Source organism: Scardinius erythrophthalmus, assembly GCF_964197995.2.
Source record: "Scardinius erythrophthalmus genome assembly, chromosome: 7".
Taxonomy (NCBI): Eukaryota; Metazoa; Chordata; class Actinopteri; order Cypriniformes; family Leuciscidae; genus Scardinius; species Scardinius erythrophthalmus.
In genome coordinates, this window is record NC_138227.1 from 29,896,087 (window position 1) to 29,919,844 (window position 23,758).

Sequence of the window (23,758 nt, forward strand, 5' to 3'; positions counted from 1 at the left end):
ATATTCGACAAAATGTCGGCGCTGTTTTTCAGTCTTGTGACAACAACAAAACACGAGCGCGCGCCTCGTTCGCGCCACTATTTCTTAGATTTTTTTACTTTAACTATTTTTCTTTGGTTTTTCTTGTGTCTTATTTGCATTGTATGACCCTGATAAGAATCTAAAAGACAAGTATTTTCTTATAAATCTATTTATTTTTCCAGCCAAGTTTTTTTTTGCATTTATTGTGTATTATTGTACATTTATTCTATTGTTTATAATTCTATTATACTCTATTATCACTTATGTTGTTAAATTCTTTTGAGTTGTAACTGTATGTCCTGCATTTGTTTATTAAAAAAAAAAACTAGTGTGTGATTAATGCACGAAACACCCGAAACACCGCACACAGAATTTAACATCTGACCATGCAATTCCTCTTAATTTAATTTTAAAAACACCTTACAAAAATGCATTCATTTCTACTGTATGGAAGAAAGAAAAAAATCAAGCAAGACGCACATATAAGGTTATTTATTAAGTTGAATTTATCCATGTGTAAAATGCAGCAATAATACTGATTGAAACAGTAAAGGCTTCTTGTTAGGATTGTTATAAAAATAGATACAATCGGTAACACTTTATTTTACAGTGTCCTTGTTGCACATGACACTTTACAATAAGGTTTTATTAGTTATTAATAGTTAAAGGGGTGGTATAATGCCCTTTTGACAAGATGTAAAATAAGTCTTTGATGTCCCCAGAGTGTGTATGTGAAGTTTTAGCTCAAATTACCCCACAGATACTTTTATATAGCATGTTATATAGCACCGTTTTGTGTCTGTCCCTTTAAATGCAAATGAGCTGCTGCTCCCAGCACAGAGGGTGGAGCTTCAACAGCTTGTGTCCTTTTACCTCACACAGACATGCACTGAAAATTTGAAAACTTTAGCCTTTTATGTTCAAACCAGACAGAGTCAGACAATGATGGAGAGACTCAAGAAGAGGTGCCAACATGTCGAAAGCAACAGCACATTTCTGAATGGTTAGTTTAAGAATTAATGCAACTGATGTGGAGTTAACTATCTTAAGTCATTGATTAGCATATTCTGTCATGATAATTAAATTGCATTCCCGGGGGCGGGGTTTATGTAAATTTTAGGGTTGGTGATGTCACTAACCCGGGAGGAATGTGTATAGTCCCTACCAGCCGTTTGTTGTAGCCTAGTCCTTAAAAAACTATTTATTTAAAAGCAAATATCTTCATTTGCTTTGAACTTTGAGCACTGTAACTTTGCAGATGTTGTTTATGCTCAAACAGCAATATTACACTCTAACTAAAGTAAGAAAAGTGAAATCACAATTAACCACCCCTTTAATAATGAACTAATAATGAACTGCACTTCTACAGCATTTGTTAATCTTTTTTAATGTTAATTTCAACATTTACTAATACATTATTAATAAATTAACCTTACTGTAAAGTGTTAACACTATAGTAATAACTATAAATTATGCAAAATTACATGCAACTAACCCTAAACCAAATCCTAATCCTATAAGTACATGTTAAGTATTACTTAAATGCGTACAGACACCTTAAAATAGTGTAGCCCAAGGGTTCTAGGAATTACTTTATTTTTTCAAACTTACAATTATTCAAGATGTCCCCAAACTTGTGTTATTGTTGTTGGTGGTGGTGTTGGCCAACATTTTATCTGGTTTTTTTTTTTTTTTATAGAGTCCATTAGTTGAGTTTACTGTGAATAAAGTACTGCCAGAAGAAGCGAGAGCAGGGTGCTGGACCATATGCCAGCAGAACTGGCTGAGATGCCGTTGCAGAGCAGAGTATCACAGCAGTCGCTGGTGAAGGTAAAGTTTAAACCAAAGGCAAACTTCTCTCCTGTTAATCCACACAGGGCAGGAAGAGCACAGCTCTTTTCATACAGGGTGACCTGAAAATCCCCTGTTCAAAGAAAAACACATAATGACAAGCAAAATGTCTGGCTTATTTGAAGGTCTCATCGTAAATCAAGCACATAATTCCAAAAATCTGTCACAGACTGAATGACATTAATGACACATGTACATACCTCGCTGTCCTACAGCTTTGCTAGAAAGGCAGAGCTGACCCGGCGCACACCTGGTGGGGAACTTGAGACAGTCCAGGGGTGAGATGGAAGGAAATACACATGTATAACAGAACAGAGGAACTGTGAGAGGACAGATGAAAATAATTATATTAGTAAATTCATAGATGATGATATGCAAAGATACAATGGAATTCAATTAGAAGCTTTCTATTTTCTTATTGTAGCAGTAAAAGCATTAAAGTGCACTATAAAGCACGATCACTTCCTATTCCTAAAAAATACTGTAATATAAAAGGGTTGACATTTACATTGTTGACATTACACACTGTTTAAGAGCTATTTTATGTAATAAAGCTTATGGAAGTGAAAAACTATTACAACAGATAATGGCATCGCTTTATCTATTACTTTTTTTAACTTACCCACAGATGGGAGAAGACAAAAGAAGAGAATGTGTCTAAAAGGTTGAGACATATTTAGATTTTCTTAGTCTACGGCGTAATCCTTTCACAGGTCAGAATGGTCCAGTTTGTACACTATCATCTTTTCCTGTAACCCTGCCCTTTTAACATCAAAATGCGACTCCACCCTAGAACTTAATTCGGGCTTCAGCAGTTTGTTGATGCAGCTCTGAGGTCAGAGAGGTCTCTGAATGCCCTTACATGTAAACATCTATTTTCAAAATGATAACAATTAACTCCTTGATTTAGTGTTGGATTCAGTCCATTCTGTTTGTCATTTATAAAAAATGTACTGATTCAATATGGGTTTAATGTCAGATATATTACATTGTCAACTGAAGTTCTTCCTTGGCAGCTTTATTTGCCTGTTCATTGCCAGCCAATCCCAAGCATGCAGGCGGACACAGGTTACAACCACACACCAATACTACATATCTTCAAAACAGCCGGCTTCATTTCAGCAAGAGGACTATCAGATCTTAAGGTTACGATCGGATGCCTTTGCTGGCAAGGGTAGAGCAGCAGCACACATTTAATTACAGAATAGATTTGTTAATGAAAGACATGCAGGGTAGAGGAATGAATGTCAAATGACTGAGGGTCTTGTGACTGTAGGATTCAAAAAGATGGTTAAAATCAGTTTTATATAAAGATTTAACTGCTTAATTCAGTGATCCCTCAAGGCAGCTTAGATCAGAAACTTTAAGCAGTGTAAGTAAAACAAGATATGAAATGTTACAGCCAATCGGTTGTCATTTTAAATGCAACTGCTAAAATAGCACAAGGAGCATTGACTCCACAATACTTTGGGGAAAATCTGTTTATGTGAGGTAATCACACATTTACCAAAATTCAACTAAGAAAAGATTCACACAACCCTTCAAGAGTTCATCCTCGTTCACCTGACGCTAAATACAGGAGATTTATCAGCATTGCATTAAGAGAAAAAAAAAAACAACCACACATGAATACATTTCATACTTTTATTGTAATCCAAATTTCTACAAAATGGAGATTAGCGGTTAGATTTGGCCACTCTCTCCAGCTCATCTTTCTTCTTGATGGCATAAGAGTTGGAGGAACCCTGCAATACAAACAGAAAAATAACTTTGTAATAGCAGATAAAAAAACAACAATGACAAGATTCATACATTAATTTACTGTACGTGATCTGGAGGTGTAGATAATAAACATCTCTGATCAGATTGTCTCTCTCACCTTAGCGGCGTTGATGAGCTCATCAGCAAGACACTCTGCAATAGTCTTGATGTTCCTGAAAGCAGCTTCTCTTGCACCAGTGCAGAGCAGCCAGATGGCCTAAAATCATAACACCAACAGACAATAAGTGACCACTTTCACATATAGACCATATCTTCACCGACCATTTCTGTGAACGACCAAATCGCAAAGGCCTAATAAAGTCTCTCGAGTTACCAAAAGCATCCTAACTTATGACAAGTCCCTTAAAAGTCAACATGCAATCCACAATAACTAATTTTAACTTAAATAACTTAAATCCTGGTGTCACTGATATGCACTCTTAAAAAAAGGTTGTGGTTTTATGGTTCCATGAAGAACGTTTAACATCCATGGAACCTTTACATCGCACAAAAGGTTCTTTACATTATTAAATTGTTTTTTCACACAGAGAAAAAAAAGGGGGCGATTTTAAGAACTGTTCACTGAACGGTTGTTTGGGGGAACTGAAAACGTTATTCAACGGCATCAGTGTGAAAACACCCTTTGGAACTTTTTTTTAAAGTGTACATGTCAAAAATAAATAAGTTAACCAATACTCAAATTAGATTTAGATATAGATAGATATACACACACATACATACAGAGAGAGAGAGATAATGTTAAATCAAACTATGACCTAAGGTACGTTTACACAATGTGCGTTTTTTAAAAGTCTCGTGTACGGACGACAACATTGTCAAAATGATCCCTGTTTACATGGATCCACAAAAAAGGATCCGTGCATCATTTTCAAAAACTTGCACTTTGACGACCTTTGCGTTTTCTAGCCGCCAAAACGCACAAGTTTTCCATGTCGTGTAAACGGCCCTAAAGAAACTTTAAAAAGCCAGATAGCTATTTAGCTAGTTCTCACTCAAACAACACTTGAAGAAAATCAGACCTGGTTGACCCTGCGCAGGGGGGACACGTCAACAGCCTGTCTCCTCACGGTTCCAGCACGTCCGATACGAGTGGAGTCTTCACGAGGGCCACTGTTGATGATGGCGTTCACCAGAATCTGCAGAGGATTCTGGAAACCAAATAGAAATGGTCTACTATTAATAGACTATTAAGATCTCAGAAATGGTTTTAAAAAATCATTACATTGTTTAAACAGGCCTTCTACTTTGCTATGACAAACCAAGGCAACAAAGCATGAATAAATCTGGAAATTGGGTCTGACCTCGCCAGTGAGCAGGTGGATGATCTCAAAGGCGTGTTTCACGATGCGGACGGTCAGCAGTTTCTTGCCGTTGTTGCGTCCGTGCATCATCATGGAGTTAGTGACGCGCTCCACAATGGGACACTGAGCCTTACGGAAACGCTTGGCTGCGTATCTGCCGCTGGAATGGGGGAGGTATTTGGCATATTTCTCCTTCACGGCAATGTAATCCTGTTGAAAGAGACATACGTTGATGTGCTTAATGTACAGCCTCCAAATAAACACGATCAAAACAATGGCAAAAAATCTTCTTCACGCCTTCTGTCAGTGCAATAGTAAAAATGTCCACTTTCAGGTTGTGATTTCTGCTGTGAAATATTGAAAGATTTTTTATATAGTAAACTAAGAACAACTTTTAAATTGATATTAAGATTTCAACATATACGGGACTGAAGCCACCTAGATTTACTTGATTCATATATAACTTTTGTAAAAATTATGTTAAAAATATTAAACAGGCTTTTGAGGATCATTTGTACATCTCTCACTCCTATAATGCACTACATTGCTTTGATCATAATGCATTTTAATATCTTACCAAGACATTGACAGATATAGAACAGATATGACAACTGATGTTTATATACATTAAATAGTCTTTTATAAAAAATACCTCATTGATTTACAATTGTAAGCTATTTCATCTTGCTTTTTGGCCATACAAATACCATTTGTGGTCAGCTTGGTCCTCTAAATATTTTATTCCTCCTTGAGTGTAAGCTCACTTATAATACTGTGTGCCATAATAGCAGCCTTGTGTACAATGCTAAACAAAAAGGCTTAGTCTAATATGTGATTTCATAGGGTTAATGACAAATAAAAAACAAATATGCAATCCTTACAAAACCATGTCATGTGTATGTCCAGCTGTGTGAGCGTCAAACACACCTGCAGTGAGATGTCATTGATCTGCACATCATCTGTGCTCCATTTGCCAAAGAGTTTGATCTCTGGTGTCTCAGCAACAGCTGGCGCAGCCTCCCAATCTTCAGCCATCTTCACAATGAAATGAGAAAGGTCACATTTATATGTACATAAGGGTGTCCACAACACACAGACCAACCCATAAAGATCATAGAGATAGCAAAATAATCCTATATTAATTGAGGGAGAAAAAGCAAGCTGAATTCAACAAAAAAGTTAAATTTCATATAATAACGCAATTCTATTTTAAAAGATAAGTGTCCCACACACAAAAAAAGGAAATTTTAATTAATACAGTACATAATGTTTTATTCCATTTAAACCAATGTATGTTGGAAGTTAAAACGAGGATAAATAATCACGATCTAAACTTGTCTTCATATAGATTACGAATATGATCCCGACCCAATTACATCCTAAATGTACTCTTAATCAGTACGGCGTAATCCAATAATACAGTTAACACGATTCATCCAAATTTGACACTTTGTGAAATATAAGACACAATGTCATAATGCACATGTGCGGGTTCACTCTCGGTCTTTTCTAAGGGAGAGACAGCGGGCTCACGGACCGCTTACAGAACACGCACAAAATCATCGTTTTGACGAGCTACATGACATATACGAGTCAAAACATGAAAATGATTCTGTTAACAACCAGATGAGTATATTTTGATGTGGATGGAAAGGGTATAAAGGGTTTAAAATCTGTTTTTCGTCGTTACCTTCGCAGCGTGTGTGTGTATGGCGCACTCGAGCAGGCGGAAAGGAAGAGCGACACGAGGGCCGAGAAAAAAACCACTTCCGCTCGAAGCGCTTCCGTGTCGAGCTCTTCTTCTGCTCTCTCTCTCTGTGGAAGTCTGAGGGGGGGGTATCGCCACCTGCCACTTACTGCGAATATAGGGGTGCAAAATATGACCTAAAACTCTTTCTCAATTTTTTTAAAGCAATTTTTTTTTTAAATTGTAAATGGGTCAGTGTACTCTAGAAAATGTTGCTTTTCATTGAGTTTTGCTGAGGATAACAAGTAAACAAACCCCTGTAACAAAAAATGAGACATACAAGTAGCAATAAACACTCAATTTATTTAGATTTACGATTAATTAAAAACAAATGTTTGATCAATTAGGAATTAAGACTTAAAGCCGCTTTACACCCGACACTTTTTTACATGCTGTTTGTTTAAGCAGAGCTTATATCTCTTATTTTAGCAGACATTACAGCTTCAGAGATCCAGCTAATGGCACTTTAACCACAAATCCGGTTATTTATTTATTTATTTATTTATTTATTTGCACCATTTTACAAATAAATCATTCAGTGTATGTCTTTAACGCAAACGCATTATCCTGGATCTCTATGAAGTATATTATTTAACCAGTAGAGGGCGGTGAAGCACACTCAAACACACTACTAGCCTATACTTGGCTTTGCACACTACTTTTTTTTTTTACATACAGTCTTTACCATTAGCATAAGGGGCCTGTCCAAATCTTCGGGTCCAATTTCAATACCCACACTCTTGGTAGTTTGCATTGTCCCTGGTCTGAAAAAGTTCAGTAGCACACTAAATCCACACTATCAAGAGCGGTCTTTGAGGCTAAGCTATCCCATCATTCACGAATTTAGCTACGTCTTCTTCCGATTTCATGTCTAGGAGAACTTTCAATTGTAAATTAAATTAGATATTGCATATAATTCGGATTCCAAACGTAAATTGTGGACAACATGTCAAGCGAATTAAACTCAAACTCCCTAAATAATACAATTATTTTCTAATTCAGTGTTATTGGCTATTGGTGTATTTTCATTCGATAAGTTTGAAAATGAATTGCCAAAAATATAAAACTGCATGTTTATTTTTCTGTTTATTGTATATTATGCCAATTTACTTTGGTTTTATTTAAATCCAATTTCCCTTTAACCGTTTATTTATTTATGAATGAATGAATGAATGAATGAATGAATGAATGAATGAATGAATGAATGAATGAATGAATGAATGAATGAATGAATACGTTTCATTGTAGTAACAATAACTGGCAGACACAGAAACAATGGCAAATATCGGTATTGGGAAACTGATCCATCTTCCTCACTGTTATTAGTCAGTTATTGGGCCTGTTTCAATATGTCTATTTGTTTATGTTTACTGAGTTGTCTTCTTCATAAACAAATCATATTTTATTTTAAAAGTATGTGCATCTTTAATTACAAACATATTTTTATTTAACTTCTTTTTTACTTTATAGTTGTTTTATTGCAACATTTTTAACAATAGCAAATCAAAATAATACAAATAAGGTATATCAGCGTCTTTTATATAAATTGTCTCTGTTGATCATATGTCTGTTGATAAGCAATAGCATATGGGCTACTAACGTTACATGCTAGCATCCATTGTGAATAAATCAAAGGAAATAATGACGTCTTTACAGTAATTTACGGTATTTTGCTTTGTTGATGCTGTTAATGTATGAAGGCAATAAGCTATCCCTAATTTAAAAGTTTATTTGTAGTAAAAAATAGTCATTTACATTCGTGTATGAGCAGTTTTATTTTCTTCGTCCGTGGAGAGAGAGAGAGAGAGAGATAGAGAGAGAGGGAGAGAGCGTTTGTTTGGGGCTTTTATTTTGAAATCCTCCTCACTGCAGGTTTGCGGAAGTTCTCGCTCCTGATTGTAGCCTAACACACACACATACACATTCATACACACACCCCGACGGTTCTCCGCTCAAATCTGGCTAAGAAATAACACACCAAAACATCATATTCCAGGAATCACACCGCTATTCGCTAGAAAAGGCCGAAGGAGACCCAAAAATAAGGTGTGATATTGTTTACTTTTCTTCTGTTGGCTCTTGTTATGAAGCTATATATTGTTAAGTGCACGTAGAGGCCTATCAGAGGCATCCTGTGCGAAACCTCAACTCCATTTACGCACACAGTCTGAGTAAGGAGTGACACTATAGACGAGAAGGGGCTTCGTATCTGTTGTGGTTTGTAACTTACATCACTGATTTAAAGATAAACCAGGTAGTTGACTAGAGACTTGCGTAAGTTATATGCCTGTCTTATCTGTACTCTGTCCATCACACTGGGCCTCTGCTTGCGCAAAAGTAGGGGGCTGTGTCTCAAACTAGTCTGCAGCCTACCCAGGCAACACCATAGACATGTCTGAACTGGGGGGGCGTCATAGATTGATTCTAGGTGGACAGCTCACTGGGACTGAGACACAGTTAAAGTGAAGCCCCTCTGTCATTCAGATCATCGAGCCCTTGTTATATCACAGTTAGACATGGGCTGCTTCATAACTTCTGCTGATTTACACAGATCTTGATGCTGATTCACACAGATCTTGATGCTGATTCGAGTAGCATGTGTGTAATGTGTTGGGTATTAACAGTTGCACTGTCACTTCACAGCTGAACAAGACATAGTCGTGATTCCGATCTATTATCTACATTATCATGCAGTTAGGACATAAGTATGCATGCTACTGGTGTTTATTTGACCTGTGACGAATCTTTGTCATTAGATGATGCCATTAAACTAGTCTTTATGACAATTTTAATATTGCTGGCATCAGCCGATAACTAGGCTACATGTTGCCAGGAGTATCCGGGTATTTTCTGAATGTCCTGTTTTCTGGTGTATTTGAGTGAAATTAAGTAAATAATGTTATTTATAAGAGAATAATTAATTATACTGTTTAAAATAATATTTAAAATGGTATATATATATATATATATATATACCATTTTAAATATTATTTTAAACAGAAAATACATTCAGTGTATATATAAATAAATATATATATATATATATATATATATATATATATATATATATATATATCCTGCAATATCCAACTCCCTTAATAAATGTAAATAATTCTGTACCTCACTGTTATATTTTGTTATATTTTCATTTGGTAAGAATCTTTAGTCTTAGAGTTCTTGTATATAAATATGCACCCCTGTATTACTTATTCAGTTTCCTTATATTTCCAAGTTATTGTTACTATTGTAACACTATAATATGGGGTCTCCATCAAACTGTGTGTGTATTTATTTATAATAAATATTTAATAGACCAACAGAAATTGGAATTCTCTCTCTCTCTCTCTCTCTCTCTCTCTCTCTCTCTAATAAAAGTTAAAAAATAAAAGTTTGTGTTTAAATAATATATGTGTGTACTGTGTATAATTAAATTTGTATATAGAAATACACACACATGCTTGTATATATTTAAGAAAAATGTGTAATTTATATATAAAAAAATTATATTTATATTAGGGCTGTCAAAAGATTAATCGCGATTAATCGCATCCAAAATAAAAGTTTGTGTTTACATAATATATGTGTGTGTACTGTGTATAATTATTTTGTATATATAAATACACACACATGCATGTATATATTTAAGAAATATTTGCATACATATACTGTATATATTTATATATAATTTATATTATATATAAAAAAAATTATATATAAATTATACATTTTTCTTAAATATATACATGCATGTGTGTGTATTTATATATACAAAGTAATTATACACAGTACACACACATATATTATTTAAACACAAACTTTTATTTTGGATGCGATTAATCGCGATTAATCTTTTTCCAGCCCTAATATATATATATAATATAAATTATATATAAATACAGTATATGTATGCAAATATTTCTTAAATATATACATGCATGTGTGTGTATTTATATATACAAAGTAATTATACACAGTACACACACATATATTATTTAAACACAAACTTTTATTTTGGATGCGATTAATCGCGATTAATCTTTTGACAGTCCTAATATATATATAGTGTGATAAAGCCTACTATTCATAAAACACATTGTGAAAAACTAGGCCTACCTGTTTGAAACCGACACGAGAACATGACTATAAACTAATGTACTATTAATATTGATTCATAGATACTACGATATAGCCTTTGTGATGTGTGAAGACTAACCCAGCTCTCCCCCGTATTGTACAGTATTGTTGATTTAGCATGCAGCAGTAATTGTTGGCAATGCAATGTAATTATTAACATTATGTGCAACAATTATGATTGGTATTATTAGCATCATATTAGAGTGGCTGATCAGTTAACCTGTAATTGATCTCATGCAACCATTGCAGCAACTATGAAATGCATGTTTAGTTCAGGGGTGTCCAAACTCGGTCCTGGAGAGTTTAGCTGCAACTTGCCTCAACACCTGTCTGGAAGTTTCCAGTATGCCCAGTAAGGGCTTGATTGGCTGGTTCAGGTGTGTTTAATAGAGCGACAGTGACCCTTCAGGAGCAGGACTAGACACCCCTGGTTTAGATGTAAACTCGGCGGCATCTGTTTGGGTTCAGATGTGTGTTGCTCAGACATGGCGAGCGTGGTTGGTCACCAGGTCACGGATTTGGCGAACCTGCACAAGCTAATGGAGATTAACCGGCTGGACGTATGGTCCTGTGACGCACGGATCCCACGAGCTGCCGCACGGAGTATTCAGAGCATTTGTGGCACTGTAATATTAATAATAGTTTGTGTTTTGGAAAAGGGTAATGAAAAAACATCAGTATTTCTAGAGTGATTTTTCTTCAGGTCAGAACTTCATGCTTGAGTTTGGCTGCTGTGATCTTTATGGAGGAAACCAGCACACCGCCGTATTCATTGAAGAGGTTCCTGCTGCACATTTCCTGTTTATCAACTTTGCAAAGCTCACTTCGTATTTGCGCTATGTCTGACACGTATCTGTGTTTGTGTGTTTGAACATAAGGTGTGAATTTACACCCTAGCCAGTGGAGATCAACTTCCTTCCATAAGCAGTTGACATGCACTAACTTGAAACTCAGAGAAATGTTGATGGCAGTGAGCACTGAGCTCTCCTTCAATCTGGTTATTTTTCTTTTGATTATTTTTTTGGTTGTTGTTTGTATTAACTTGTGTTTTGTTGTGTATTTTATGTATATACAGTACCAGTCAAATGTTTGGAAACATTACTATTTTTAATGTTTTTGAAAGAAGTCGCTTACGCTCATCAAGCCTGCAGTTAAAAAAAACAAAAAAAAAAACAGTAATATTATGAAATATTATTACAATTTAAAATAATGGTTCTCTTTTTTTTAATATATTTTAAAATGTAATTTATTTTTGTGATGCAAAGCTGAATTTTCATCAGCAAGTACTCCAGTCTTTGGTGTCTTATGATCCTTCAGAAATCATTCTAATATGATGATTTGATACTCAGTTATTATCAATGATAATTGATAAAAAAAATTCTAACAATATAAATCGTTACCATCACCTTTTATCAATTTAACGCATCCTTGTTGAATTAAAGTGCTAATTTCTAAAAAAACAGTTATTGTTCCCAAACTTTTGAACGGTAGTGTATATTGTTACAAAAGATTTCTATTCTAAATAAATACAGTTCTTTTTAACTTTTTATTCATCAAATAATCCTGAAAAACGTATCTCAGGTTATAAAAAATATTAAGCAGCACAACTGTTTCCAACATTGATCATAAATCAGCATATTAGAATGATTTCTGAAGGATCATAAGACACCAAAGACTGGAGTACTTGCTGATGAAAATTCAGCTTTGCATCACAAAAATAAATTACATTTTAAAGTATATTTAAAAAAGAGAACCATTATTTTAAATTGTAATAATATTTCAGAATATTACTGTTTTTTTTTTTGTTTGTTTTTTTTAACTGCAGGCTTGATGAGCATAAGCGACTTCTTTCAAAAACATTACAAATAGTAATGTTTCCAAACTTTTGACTGGTACTGTGCATATATATATTTACTGTGAGTCACAACACGTTGACTGTTCCAAGATGGCGGACGCGTCGGCATCATAGACTGTAAAAAATAGGTCGGCATCTGTGACACTAACAACCGCAAAGTCATGGGTTCGGTTCCCAGAGAAAGCAAGAACTGATTAAATGTGTACATTGAACACAGTGTAAAGTCTTCTAAATGCATTAATATATATGTGTTAGTTCATTCATTCTTTCATTTGTTCGGTTAATTAATTTGTTCATTATTTCATTGGTTTGTATGTTAATTTTTTCATTAGTTTTTCTGTTTGTTCATTCTTTCATTTGTTTATTTATTCATTCTTATGTTTTTAATTCATTCTTTTTTTTTTGTTCACCTGTTTTTTTGTTTGTTTCCCCTTGCTCTTTATTTCTTTCTGTGACTTCTACGTTTTTCTTTTGCTGATTCTAAGTTGGTTGTCAATTCTATTATCTGTTGTTTTCTTGTGGTTATTCTTTTGCTTATGAATGAGTTCTCGTTTGATTGCTTGTCGTTCTATCTCAGTCATTTTCTTCTTTCCCTCCTTTTGACGTTCTCTCTGTTTCTCGTTCACTTTTTTCACAGCTGGGCTCTCTGCTACCTGGTTGCCCTGGTAAGGTTTTGCCATGCCGTTCCCTTTCGGTAAGTCTCACAAGTGTCCCGCGGACATTGTGAAGAATCTAAAGGACAGTATGACCATTCTGGAGAAGCAGGACATTTCGGACAAGAAGGCTGAGAAGGTATTTGAACAATGCGCTGTTGCACACGTATGTTTGGGTTTATACTGTTAAATGTCACCTATTAAAAGTGTTTCATGAGGCCATTAATAAGAGGGCTGTGTGTCTGCAGGCGTCTGAAGAGGTGTCCAAATCTCTGTTGGCGATGAAGGAGATCCTCTACGGCACGAGTGAGAAGGAGCCGCAGACAGAAGCCGTGGCTCAGCTGGCTCAGGAGCTCTACAACAGCGGTCTGCTCAGCACCCTCGTCGCAGATCTGCAGCTCATTGACTTTGAGGTGGGGGACGAGTTTAATAGACTAAGCCACAAAATATATTCTTGTCACATGAAAAGTAAAGTCCCTCAAAATCCACCTCTCAAATGCTCTTTTAAAGGCATATTTCACCGCTGGAAAGATGAATGTGAAGAAGCTGATAGAATAGAATAGAAGTTGGTGCCTTTTAGACTGAGAAAAGCGAGAATTTATTTTTGGCTCATGTGGATGAAAGACAACAACTCCCAGAATGCACTTGCTTCGCTGCCCTACGAGGCCACTCCCAAGCCACGCCTACCGGTTACAGAGGGCAGCATCGGAAGAAATGATTCAACTAGGCTACTAGTTGACTCGTTACTGAAAAGACGCCGTTTTAAGCGGATGTCATAACACATGTCAGTAGACCGGGAAGATTTTAAAATGAGTGATTCATTTATGAATCTGTGAGATCTTACCTTCATGCTGTGGAAATACAAACTGGAAGACTGATGAAAACCTGCCTGGATCCCCAAAAATGTTCCTATGGGGTTTTATAATTTCATTAATTGAAAAACCCCATTATAAAACCCCATAGGAAAATCTTGAAGGAACCAGTGGCGAATAATGTAGTATGTAGACAGACCAATGTAGTACAAAGGTGTTTACTAGCCAGAGCAAAATTTTCGGAAAGTCAGTTTAGGCAAGCTGTTGCGATTCCCGAAACGAACTAGGCTTTGGCCTTATTTTGTTCGAAATGACGTCACATCAGTTCATTCTTCAGTTTCACTTAAGTAAATTGAAGCTTTTAAACTTTCTAGTTCACACCTAGACATTTACGTTTATTCATTTATGCAAAGTGACTTACAAATGAGTTAAAACGACTTAATTACAGTTTTTTTGTTTTTGTTTTTTTAAATATCTATTTCTACCTGATAAAATATTTTAGAACTTAAAATAACTTGAAAAAGTTCATTCTTTGTAGAAAAAAATATTTTTGCATGACCTTTCCAGGTCTAAAATCAAACATTCCTCATATAAACGAGGTTTTCCATGACTATAGCCGCTTTCCGACCGGAGGAACCTTTTCACAGTTCCTAGAACTATTGGCTAAAGTACCCGGATGTCTGCGTGTTCGCACCGCAGGAACTAGGAACGATTTTAGTTCTAGGAACTCCATTTGGAGGAACTAATTTAGGTCCTACTTCAGAGTAGGGTCTAAACCAGCACTATAGGAACTACCCGTGACGTTAGTGTACGCTGATTGGCCGAACGCACGCGGAACACCAGCACCCGCCATTTTAAAAACAGCTAGAATGTAAACATACAGATTATAGCCTATATATTTACTCCATAAACTAACTATACAAACATGGAAAACAGTGATAGATGGGTCTCTAAACCTTTATGCTGAAGAGAAAATCCAACGCAACTTTGAGGGGACCAAGCCAAACATGATTATGTTTATCTGCCCAGCTAGCAACACTAGACATCAACCACACGGCATAGGCTACTAACCTTTTTTTCATATACTGTCTACTTTCTATAACAGTTCTATCTAACAAGATATTAAACAGTACTGTTAGACAGATCGCTAACTAATAAACACAGAGAATGCGAGCATTGTTTGCTCTGGCGTTCTCAGCGCTGTCAAAATAAAGGTCCGTCGCACCGTCAAAATAAAAGTCACCGTGCTTGCGTCATTTACATTTAGTCATTTAGCAGACGCTTTTATCCAAAGCGACTTACAAATTAGGACTAAATTAAGCAAGTCATCATGAAGAGGCAAAATAACAACAACGCAAGAAGTGCTCAAAATACGAAGTTCAGGCATTATTCAGAGTAGCATAAGCCCGATAAGTGAGGTTTTAAAGGGAAAGGTTTTTTTTTTTTTTTTTTTTTTTTTTTTAACACTCGTCCCTCACCCCTCCTACCAGTTCCTATGGCCACTTGGCCAGTGCGAACGCAAACAGCAAAACCAAGTTTGAGGGAGAGTAGTTCATAGAACTGTTTAGAAGTGGACAGTTCCTAGAACTAAGTTCCTGTAACTACTTGGTCGGAAAGCGGCTCATGACAACCCTGGTTCATAAATTAAATGAAAGGCAAAATTAAATTAGGAAATATGATATCAGTTTATATCTTCATTTTAAGCTTATTTTTTAAACACATAGTCTTATTTTGAATAATTTTAAGCCAAACACCCATTCAGTTAGAAAAAAGAAGTCAACACCCAAGTGTCTCCAGTCGACAACTGGCTTTGAGTCGGACGACGTTTTGTCCCTTTTTCTATAACGCTATCGAAGTAAGATCTCTAGTGTCAAGTCTAGTGCTCCACTAACTAACTTGCTCTGCAGAAATAACCAGGCAGACTTCAACAAATTCTCTTTAAATGATTTAATCACGGCTGGGAGAGTTCTCGAAGCAATTCTCAGAAAAGCTCTCTCAAAAAGGTGGTGGTTTTTATAGGATAAGCAGGACCGATACAACAGTAATAGCAGAATAACATGACCTATGACTCATGATCATTTTCTTTCAATATGATCATTCACTATTCAATCTCTGCGAAACAAGCCCCCAGTTCCATGGAAGAGGTTAGAAGTTCATTTTATTACTTAATATGTCATGAAACTATTATTGAATATTAAGTTTTGGATATTGTCTAGCCAGCATCTAAAAGTTTCCACTGGTTTCAACACATCAACAGAGTACATTTTGTTCTTCAAGTGTTAGAATGTTAGGCCTTAGTAATGTTAGAATTATGATTAGTTTAAAATACAATTTACATTTTTATAAAAAAAAAAAATAAATAAAAAATCCAGTTTGTGGAAATACATGTTTTTATTTTTAATTAATTGAGCTTTTCAGTAACTATTCTGCATTTTTTTTCTTTAGGGCAAGAAAGACGTGGCGCAGATCTTTAATAATATTTTGAGACGTCAAATCGGCACACGGACACCCACTGTTGAATACCTGTGCACTCAACAAAATATACTCTTCATGCTGCTTAAAGGGTGAGACACACTCACAAACATATTGTGAAGACATTCATTTGATTTTCATATTCACCTATTTAATATATAACATAAATGTGGCAGTTGTCAGACTAGTTCAATCTGCTTTTCTAAATTTGAAGCTGTTTAGATCATATCTCAAACTAAGGTATCAAGGGAAGTGGTTTTGTGACTAATATGAGACTATTGGTAAATATTTTAGATGAGTATCTGATCCCAGATGAGTATTTACTCTAGTGAGTCAGCATTAGCAATGGGTACATCTTATTCTATTCTATCAGCGATACCATCTTGAATGTGAAATGTTTAGATAGTTCACAACATGTTAGTGCTTTTACAATTATTAACGATTAATCGCGATTAATTGCATCCAAAATAAAAGTTTGTGTTTACATATTATGTGTGTGTATAATTATTTTGTATATATAAATACACACACATGCATATATATATTTAAGAAAAATGTGTTATTTATATATAAAATATTTATATTTATATATAACATAAATGATTATATTATTATAAATTATGTATATAAATATATGTATATATACAGTATATATATGCAAATATTTCTTAAATATATACATGTATATGTGTGTGTATTTATATATACAAAATAATTATACACAGTACACATAATATGTAAACACAAACTTTTATTTTGGATGCAATTAATCGCGATTAATCGTTTCCCAGCACTAATAAAAATACCATAATTTTGGAAACATGCTAAGTTCAAATACTTGTTTCTCTGAAAAACACAATGTGACTGTCAGTTATTTTAATTTGAAATGTGTGTTCAGTGTCATAATGTCTGTTTTTTGTTTTGGTCTGTTTGATCCCGCCCACTTTCAATTTGCCCAATAGTATTTGACTCCCGGGTTGCCAGTTTGAGGGAAACACAGCATATTGCAGCCATGGAAGTCAGCAAACAAACTTGGGGCAGAGATCACAGTTTGTGTCCTCAATCTGGCGACCCACGTGAGCGTTGACTCCAATGAGGAGGGGGCGGGGAAAAAACTCTCTCCAATTTTTTTAACTTGGACTGCAGTACCCATTTCAACCACTAGCAGTCAATATTACATTCTGCCACTTTAAATCTCCTTCAGTGTCTATGAATGAAAGAAAGTTTTAGAACAACATGAGGATGTGTATATGGTGGCCAAATGTTCCTGTCTTTTTTGCAGTTACGAGTCTCCAGACATCGCTCTGAACTGCGGGATCATGCTGAGGGAATGTATACGGCATGAGCCGCTGGCAAAGATCACCCTCTGCTCTGAGCAGTTCTACGATTTCTTCAGATACGTGGAGATGTCCACCTTCGACATCGCCTCGGATGCATTTGCCACTTTTAAAGTTAGTACGTTGACAAACAAACAAGCCTAGGTGTTTGTTTTGTCTGGGCGGCGTATGTCATCTTCAGATGCTCTGTATAATTATTCTGTCTGATAAATTCCATTTGTTTGGTTTACTTCCAGGATTTGCTGACGAGACACAAACTGCTCAGCGCTGAGTTTCTGGAGCAACACTATGATAGAGTGAGTTACTGACTTTTCTTTTCATTTATTTGGCTTCCATCACTGTCTGCTGTCATTGGATCATTCTACAAAAAGTTCCTCGAATTTGCATTTGTTTCTTTGCACTTAATGTGAAAGTCAATACATTTTGGAATTGATTTGAATGTGAAGTGGGCCCAAAAAAAAACACTTTAGTCACACTTTAAAAAAATTCTAATTCTTTACATATGAATTTAGATATGAATATCATTTCTACAAATGCAAAAAAAACATATTTGCATTATGATTTTGGTGTCAAGTTGATTTTAGTGGATGTATGAACTAAGTTCTTCACATCACCAACAGATTTTTGTAACACTAGGCAACCAAATGTCCAAATACTTTTGTCATAATTTTAGACAATATTGCTGCGTTCACGCTGCTAGTTATGGGATTGACAACCGCATTTACTTACAGGTGACTCTCGAAATGTCCCATTCCCACAGCAACTTACAGTAGAGTCTCGAATACTGTCTGTATGAACGTGCAACGAGAGTCAAGCTAGTATTCTCTTACTAGTAACCATAGCGGTAGTAACCAAATTAATATCAAAGATGGCGACGTTTATAAAACCTCATCACTTTTGACACGACAAGAAGAGTCCAACTGAGCTGCGAGTTTGTCTGTCAAAGATTCGTTAACCGACCGCAGCTTTTATACCTGGGTAGAGAGTGAAGCATTTGACTCGCACGTAGAACACAAAACTGACAGAAAACCTTCATATGAGACACAGCTTATATCTCACTGTTTCTGTAATTACTGAAATAGAAACTACACATGCAAACCCGTAACACACTATAGAGAAGCGTTTGTGCAGTGTAGGGCATATCTCTCCAAATGTCTGGCGCGAGACAACTAGTTGTCCAGTCCGGTTCCTTTCACACATCGCAGGGTTTCCGAGAATGCGGTTGTGTTGTGAGTCCTGAAAATATAAGGGTGTGAGTTCGGTTATAGAATGCGGTTGTCTCTCCCGTAACTAACTGAACCGTGTGTGAACATAACCATATTAAGGACTCAAATACAGGACGTGTTTTGTTAAGTGTTTTGCTTGTAAAGTGCTATCTTTCTTTAAAATTGTAAGGGTGGATTCCTGCAGGGGTTCAAGCTGCAAGACTTGCCGAATGACTAAAGAAACGTTATTAGCAAGATGGTAGAAAACTGCACATTTCTTGTCTATTCCACCCACTGCCACTTATACCAATGACGGAAATAAGCACAGTTACAATAGCTTTATATTTGTGGGAGAGTGTTGATATAGAGAGTGACGATATTGTATTGCAATATGTAGCACTTCAAAGTCAATACCAAATCAAAACTAGTTTGCACATTAGTTGTAATTGAAAAGGTTTAATGACAAAATATGGCTATGGTTACACTTAAAATAGTTACAAAATAGATGTATGAGATGGTGATAACTTATATTATTAATTGTACCCAGAGAGAGAGAGGAGGTAGAGAGAGAGCCCCAAGAAAGGGACCCATAGAAGAAGAGAGCCAGAGCAAGTTTCTATCTTCTTTTATCCTTTCCTGACCATGTGACTAAAACCCAGATGTGATACATTCAAACTGACCAATCAGATAATTACACTTCCCCCACTGTACTAAAGGTGTGACAATTCATCGACCCCCAAAGTACACACATCTTGGCCTACAGGCCTCGATCACTTATCAGAAACCTCTGTGCCTTTAGGAACTAAACTAAGAAGCCAGACAATCTGAAATTTACTGTACATCTCTGTCCTTTCTTTTCTCCACTTTTGGTCTTCAGTTCTTTAGTGAATACGAGAAACTGCTTCACTCAGAAAACTACGTGACTAAGAGGCAGTCGCTAAAGGTAAGGAACGGGTTGATTTGTGTGTTGTTGTGCTTATTAAAACTACTGTTCAAAAGGTTGGGGGCTTTTTGTTTTTGAAATTAGTTTTTTATTTGATGAAAATACAGTAAGAACTGTAATGTTGTGAAATATTATTACAATTTAAAAGAACTGCTTTCTGTTTGAATATATTTGAAAGTGTAATATATTTCTGTGATCAAAGCTGAATTTTCAGCATCATTACTCCAGTCTTCAGTGTCACATGATCCTTCAGAAAACTGAGTATTTTTTTCAGTATTCTTTGATGAATAGAAAGCAGCATTTTTTGTAACATTATAAATGTTTTTACTTTTGATCAATTTAATGTGTCCTTGCTGAATAAAAAAAAAAAAAAAAATGTTTTTGTTGACAAACCTTTGAACAGTAGTGTATTTCTATATGTGTGTATAGTTGTTATTGCACAGCTTTATAATGCATTTAAACTGAACTGTGTGCATGTTTACTGTAGCCATTAGATCTTTATTATTAAGTGCTTCTGGTATGTTTTATGTATTTCCTCTTCCTCTCAGCTTTTGGGAGAGCTGCTTTTGGACAGACACAACTTCACTATAATGACGAAGTACATTAGCAAACCAGAGAACCTCAAACTCATGATGAACCTACTGAGAGACAAGAGCCGCAACATCCAGTTTGAAGCTTTCCATGTGTTTAAGGTTTGAATCTATTATTATTTCACCAACTTGTCTCAAGCTTCAGAATTCTGAGTGACGAGGTCTTTCTCTGTGCGTTCAGGTGTTTGTGGCCAATCCGAACAAGACCCAGCCCATCCTCGACATCCTGCTGAAGAACCAGACCAAACTCATCGAGTTCCTCAGCAAGTTCCAGAACGACCGAGCCGAGGACGAGCAGTTCAGCGACGAGAAGACCTATCTAATCAAACAGATCCGAGACCTCAAGAGGCCGACCCCGCAGGAAGCTTGAGAAGGATCACGAATGGTTAAAAGTGCAAAGAGGCCGTCTAGACCGTGTTTTAGGCAACGTCTGGACGATGTTTGGCTCTCTGGGACGTTGAGTGGCCGTAGCACTGGGCATGTTTTTGTGTTTTGCAGGAACCGTTAAATGCCGTTTGAGCTCGGTGGGGCGACGAGGATGAAGAAGAGTCTTGCTTCGCTGGACATACAACCTCTTCCCCTTACAATGTTTTATTCTCATGTTTCAAAAAAACGAGCAAAATGAACAGAAAGGATGGATGTAGATGCTGCTGCTTTATTGCACATAAAGAAGGAGGGTTTTGTACCTCATACACAACCATACACTCAAATGTCTCTTGATGATAATCAGCCCATGCAAGTTGAGGATATTAATGAATACAAGGAAATTTGACATGCATAAAGCACTTATGCAGTAACCCATTCAAACACACTCCTGTCGACTCATTTGCTCACTATCGCCGGGGGAGTTGCATGAAAGCTACAAATGTGATGCATCAACATGTTTTGCACATTTTGAGGTTGCGTATCCTGGGTGAATAAGTGTGTAGGACCTACATACAGCTTTTCATCTTCCCTTTTTTGTTTTGGCTTTAGACTTCATTGGATGCGCGACGGCACCTCACAGCCTCTTTAACGCTTTATGGTTGTTTCCGATTCATTTTGAAAGTCGTATGGAAAGGTGTAGATGAGTGTGGTTTGGTGAGTTAGTTGTGGCTGTGCTGTCGATTCCGGGTTAACTTTGCCATTCCTTTCTTATTGTATTAGTCACTGCATTAAGTGGGTGTAATGGAAAGTTAACTTGTGAAATCTGACAGATTTCTTGTGGTTGTGGCATTAAGATCTGTGCCCTGCTTAGTCTTGTTTTCAGTAAAACTAAACCCCCACTGGCATAGTGTACATTTGTGTTACCTAGGGCCATTGGTTTGATCATTTGGTGAGTGCATGAGTGAATCTGACAAATCACATTTAACCTCAAAATCAAAAAGGAAAATATGTTGAGACTTTCCTATTACTATAAAGCATCCGGTCTTAATTTTAACTGGTCGTAATTGTTTTAATTGTCAATAGTACTTTTCATTAAATTCCCAATAAGCTTTTAATAAAAAATGTTTTAAGAGTGGTTAACTCCCCCCATATAAAATATGGGGGGGGGATAATTGTCATAAATAATGGGACAAATCTTTAATAGTCCAATAACCATACACAAACTATAATCTATAATTTCCTGTGTCTTGCTTTTGAGTTTGAGGTGAAATGTGACCTGGACAAGTTCTTTTCTGGTTTTGCGTTAGCTAATTTGACTAAATACACCAGCTCAGACACTGTATCTCTTGCCTTGCTGTTTTTAGTTTGAGAAAAATAAATGTGATATTATTAGCAGCAGACTAATCTGAAATCTGAAGTCTTCTGATATTATTAGCAGAAGACTCATCTGCCCGCTCAAACACACATTATTACCTAATTGTGGCTGCTGAGTGTAAAGGCAATTTGAGCACCCACATCATTTATGAATGTTTTAACTTATGTTTGTTTTAATAACAGTGCGGTGGTTGATGGGGGTTGTCATTTAATACTTTAAAGTTGGTGCAAAACTGCACAAACCTGAAAGTGATTTGGAGGGTTTTGCTTGATCATTTTCAAGTTATGACTGCTTTTACTCACAAGACAGCCACAACAATCATCTGCCATAAATCCTTCATTTCTCCCTTAAACAAATGCAACTGTAATTCATAATGGTATCTCTACTCATTTTCAATGCAGAACTTTGCCGAACTCCCATTAAAACATGTTCTGTCGAATGTTTACAGTACTGGTCAGAATAACAGGGATTGACATGTCTATAACAGTATTTTATTTTAGTGGAAAGTACAATAAACCTTAGATTAAAGATGTAAATTTTTCATATTTCAGTCTGAGCATATCCTGTTTAAATGGTGACGGGCAACTCACCATAATTTGTGGTTTAGTCTGCATCTGTGGTTCAGGATGGACTAGTTTTCCTTGGTTGGCACATGTAACAACAGCCAATCACAGTCATCTTGTAAGCCTGACATCATAATGGCCCAAAGCATTAAGATTTCTGAGAATTAGTAAACTTATCTTGCATCAGTGCATGTTTCTATTTTGCAGCCTTAGATTAAGCATGGGCATCTAACGGACAAGCTGGAAACTTCTTGGCCTGCTGTCTGTTCAATTAAACAGTCCAATCTAACCTATATAGATCTGGCCCGAGTAATAAGACTTGGGCACAGAAACCTGGAGTTTCAAATGAAATGTCAGTCCGTAGACAGACTAACAGTTGGAAATAAAGTTTGGAATAAAATACATGTTTCTGCTGTCTTTTGTTCTTTGATTAAAAAGCGGTGGTTATTCAACAGACTTACAACCATGTTTTAGTAATGCCATAAATTATATTATAATAATACATTAGCCTATATTATATTAATATATTAGCCTATATTATATTAGCCTATATTTTATTATATTCATTCTGGAATAATTTCGTTTAACATTCTGTCACCTTGGCTGTAGCCAGATAGATAGACAGACGTATTGTTATGATTTTCTCATCCTAGGTCATTATCATTAGTATTAGGCATTTTTTGTATGGCATATATGCAAGTACCACAGTATTACCATCAGATAGATATATACAACTATATAACTATATATA

General features: G+C 35.9%; 3 protein-coding genes across 3 annotated transcripts; 1 reads left to right on the top strand and 2 right to left on the bottom strand.

The window, feature by feature from the left end:
* Positions 1–514: 514 nt before the first annotated feature.
* On the bottom strand, positions 515–2,605 carry lypc (ly6 domain containing, pigment cell). The gene is made up of 3 exons (XM_081371735.1): positions 2,495–2,605; positions 2,073–2,192; positions 515–1,945 (listed from the first exon to the last, which is right to left on the bottom strand). Exons 1-3 carry the CDS (start codon positions 2,544–2,546, stop codon positions 1,737–1,739), a joined length of 381 nt encoding a protein of 126 aa, XP_081227861.1. The 5' UTR covers positions 2,547–2,605; the 3' UTR covers positions 515–1,736.
* Positions 2,606–3,502: 897 nt separating this feature from the next.
* rps5 (ribosomal protein S5) lies at positions 3,503–6,978 on the bottom strand. The gene is made up of 6 exons (XM_081370350.1): positions 6,646–6,978; positions 5,883–5,990; positions 4,956–5,165; positions 4,674–4,802; positions 3,752–3,850; positions 3,503–3,617 (listed from the first exon to the last, which is right to left on the bottom strand). Exons 2-6 carry the CDS (start codon positions 5,988–5,990, stop codon positions 3,549–3,551), a joined length of 615 nt encoding a protein of 204 aa, XP_081226476.1. The 5' UTR covers positions 6,646–6,978; the 3' UTR covers positions 3,503–3,548.
* A 1,563-nt stretch (positions 6,979–8,541) lies between these two features.
* On the top strand, positions 8,542–23,421 carry cab39 (calcium binding protein 39). The gene is made up of 9 exons (XM_081370123.1): positions 8,542–8,748; positions 13,329–13,483; positions 13,593–13,757; positions 16,602–16,720; positions 17,911–18,079; positions 18,202–18,261; positions 20,048–20,113; positions 20,662–20,805; positions 20,885–23,421. Exons 2-9 carry the CDS (start codon positions 13,370–13,372, stop codon positions 21,071–21,073), a joined length of 1,026 nt encoding a protein of 341 aa, XP_081226249.1. The 5' UTR covers positions 8,542–8,748; positions 13,329–13,369; the 3' UTR covers positions 21,074–23,421.
* The last annotated feature ends 337 nt before the right edge of the window (positions 23,422–23,758 follow it).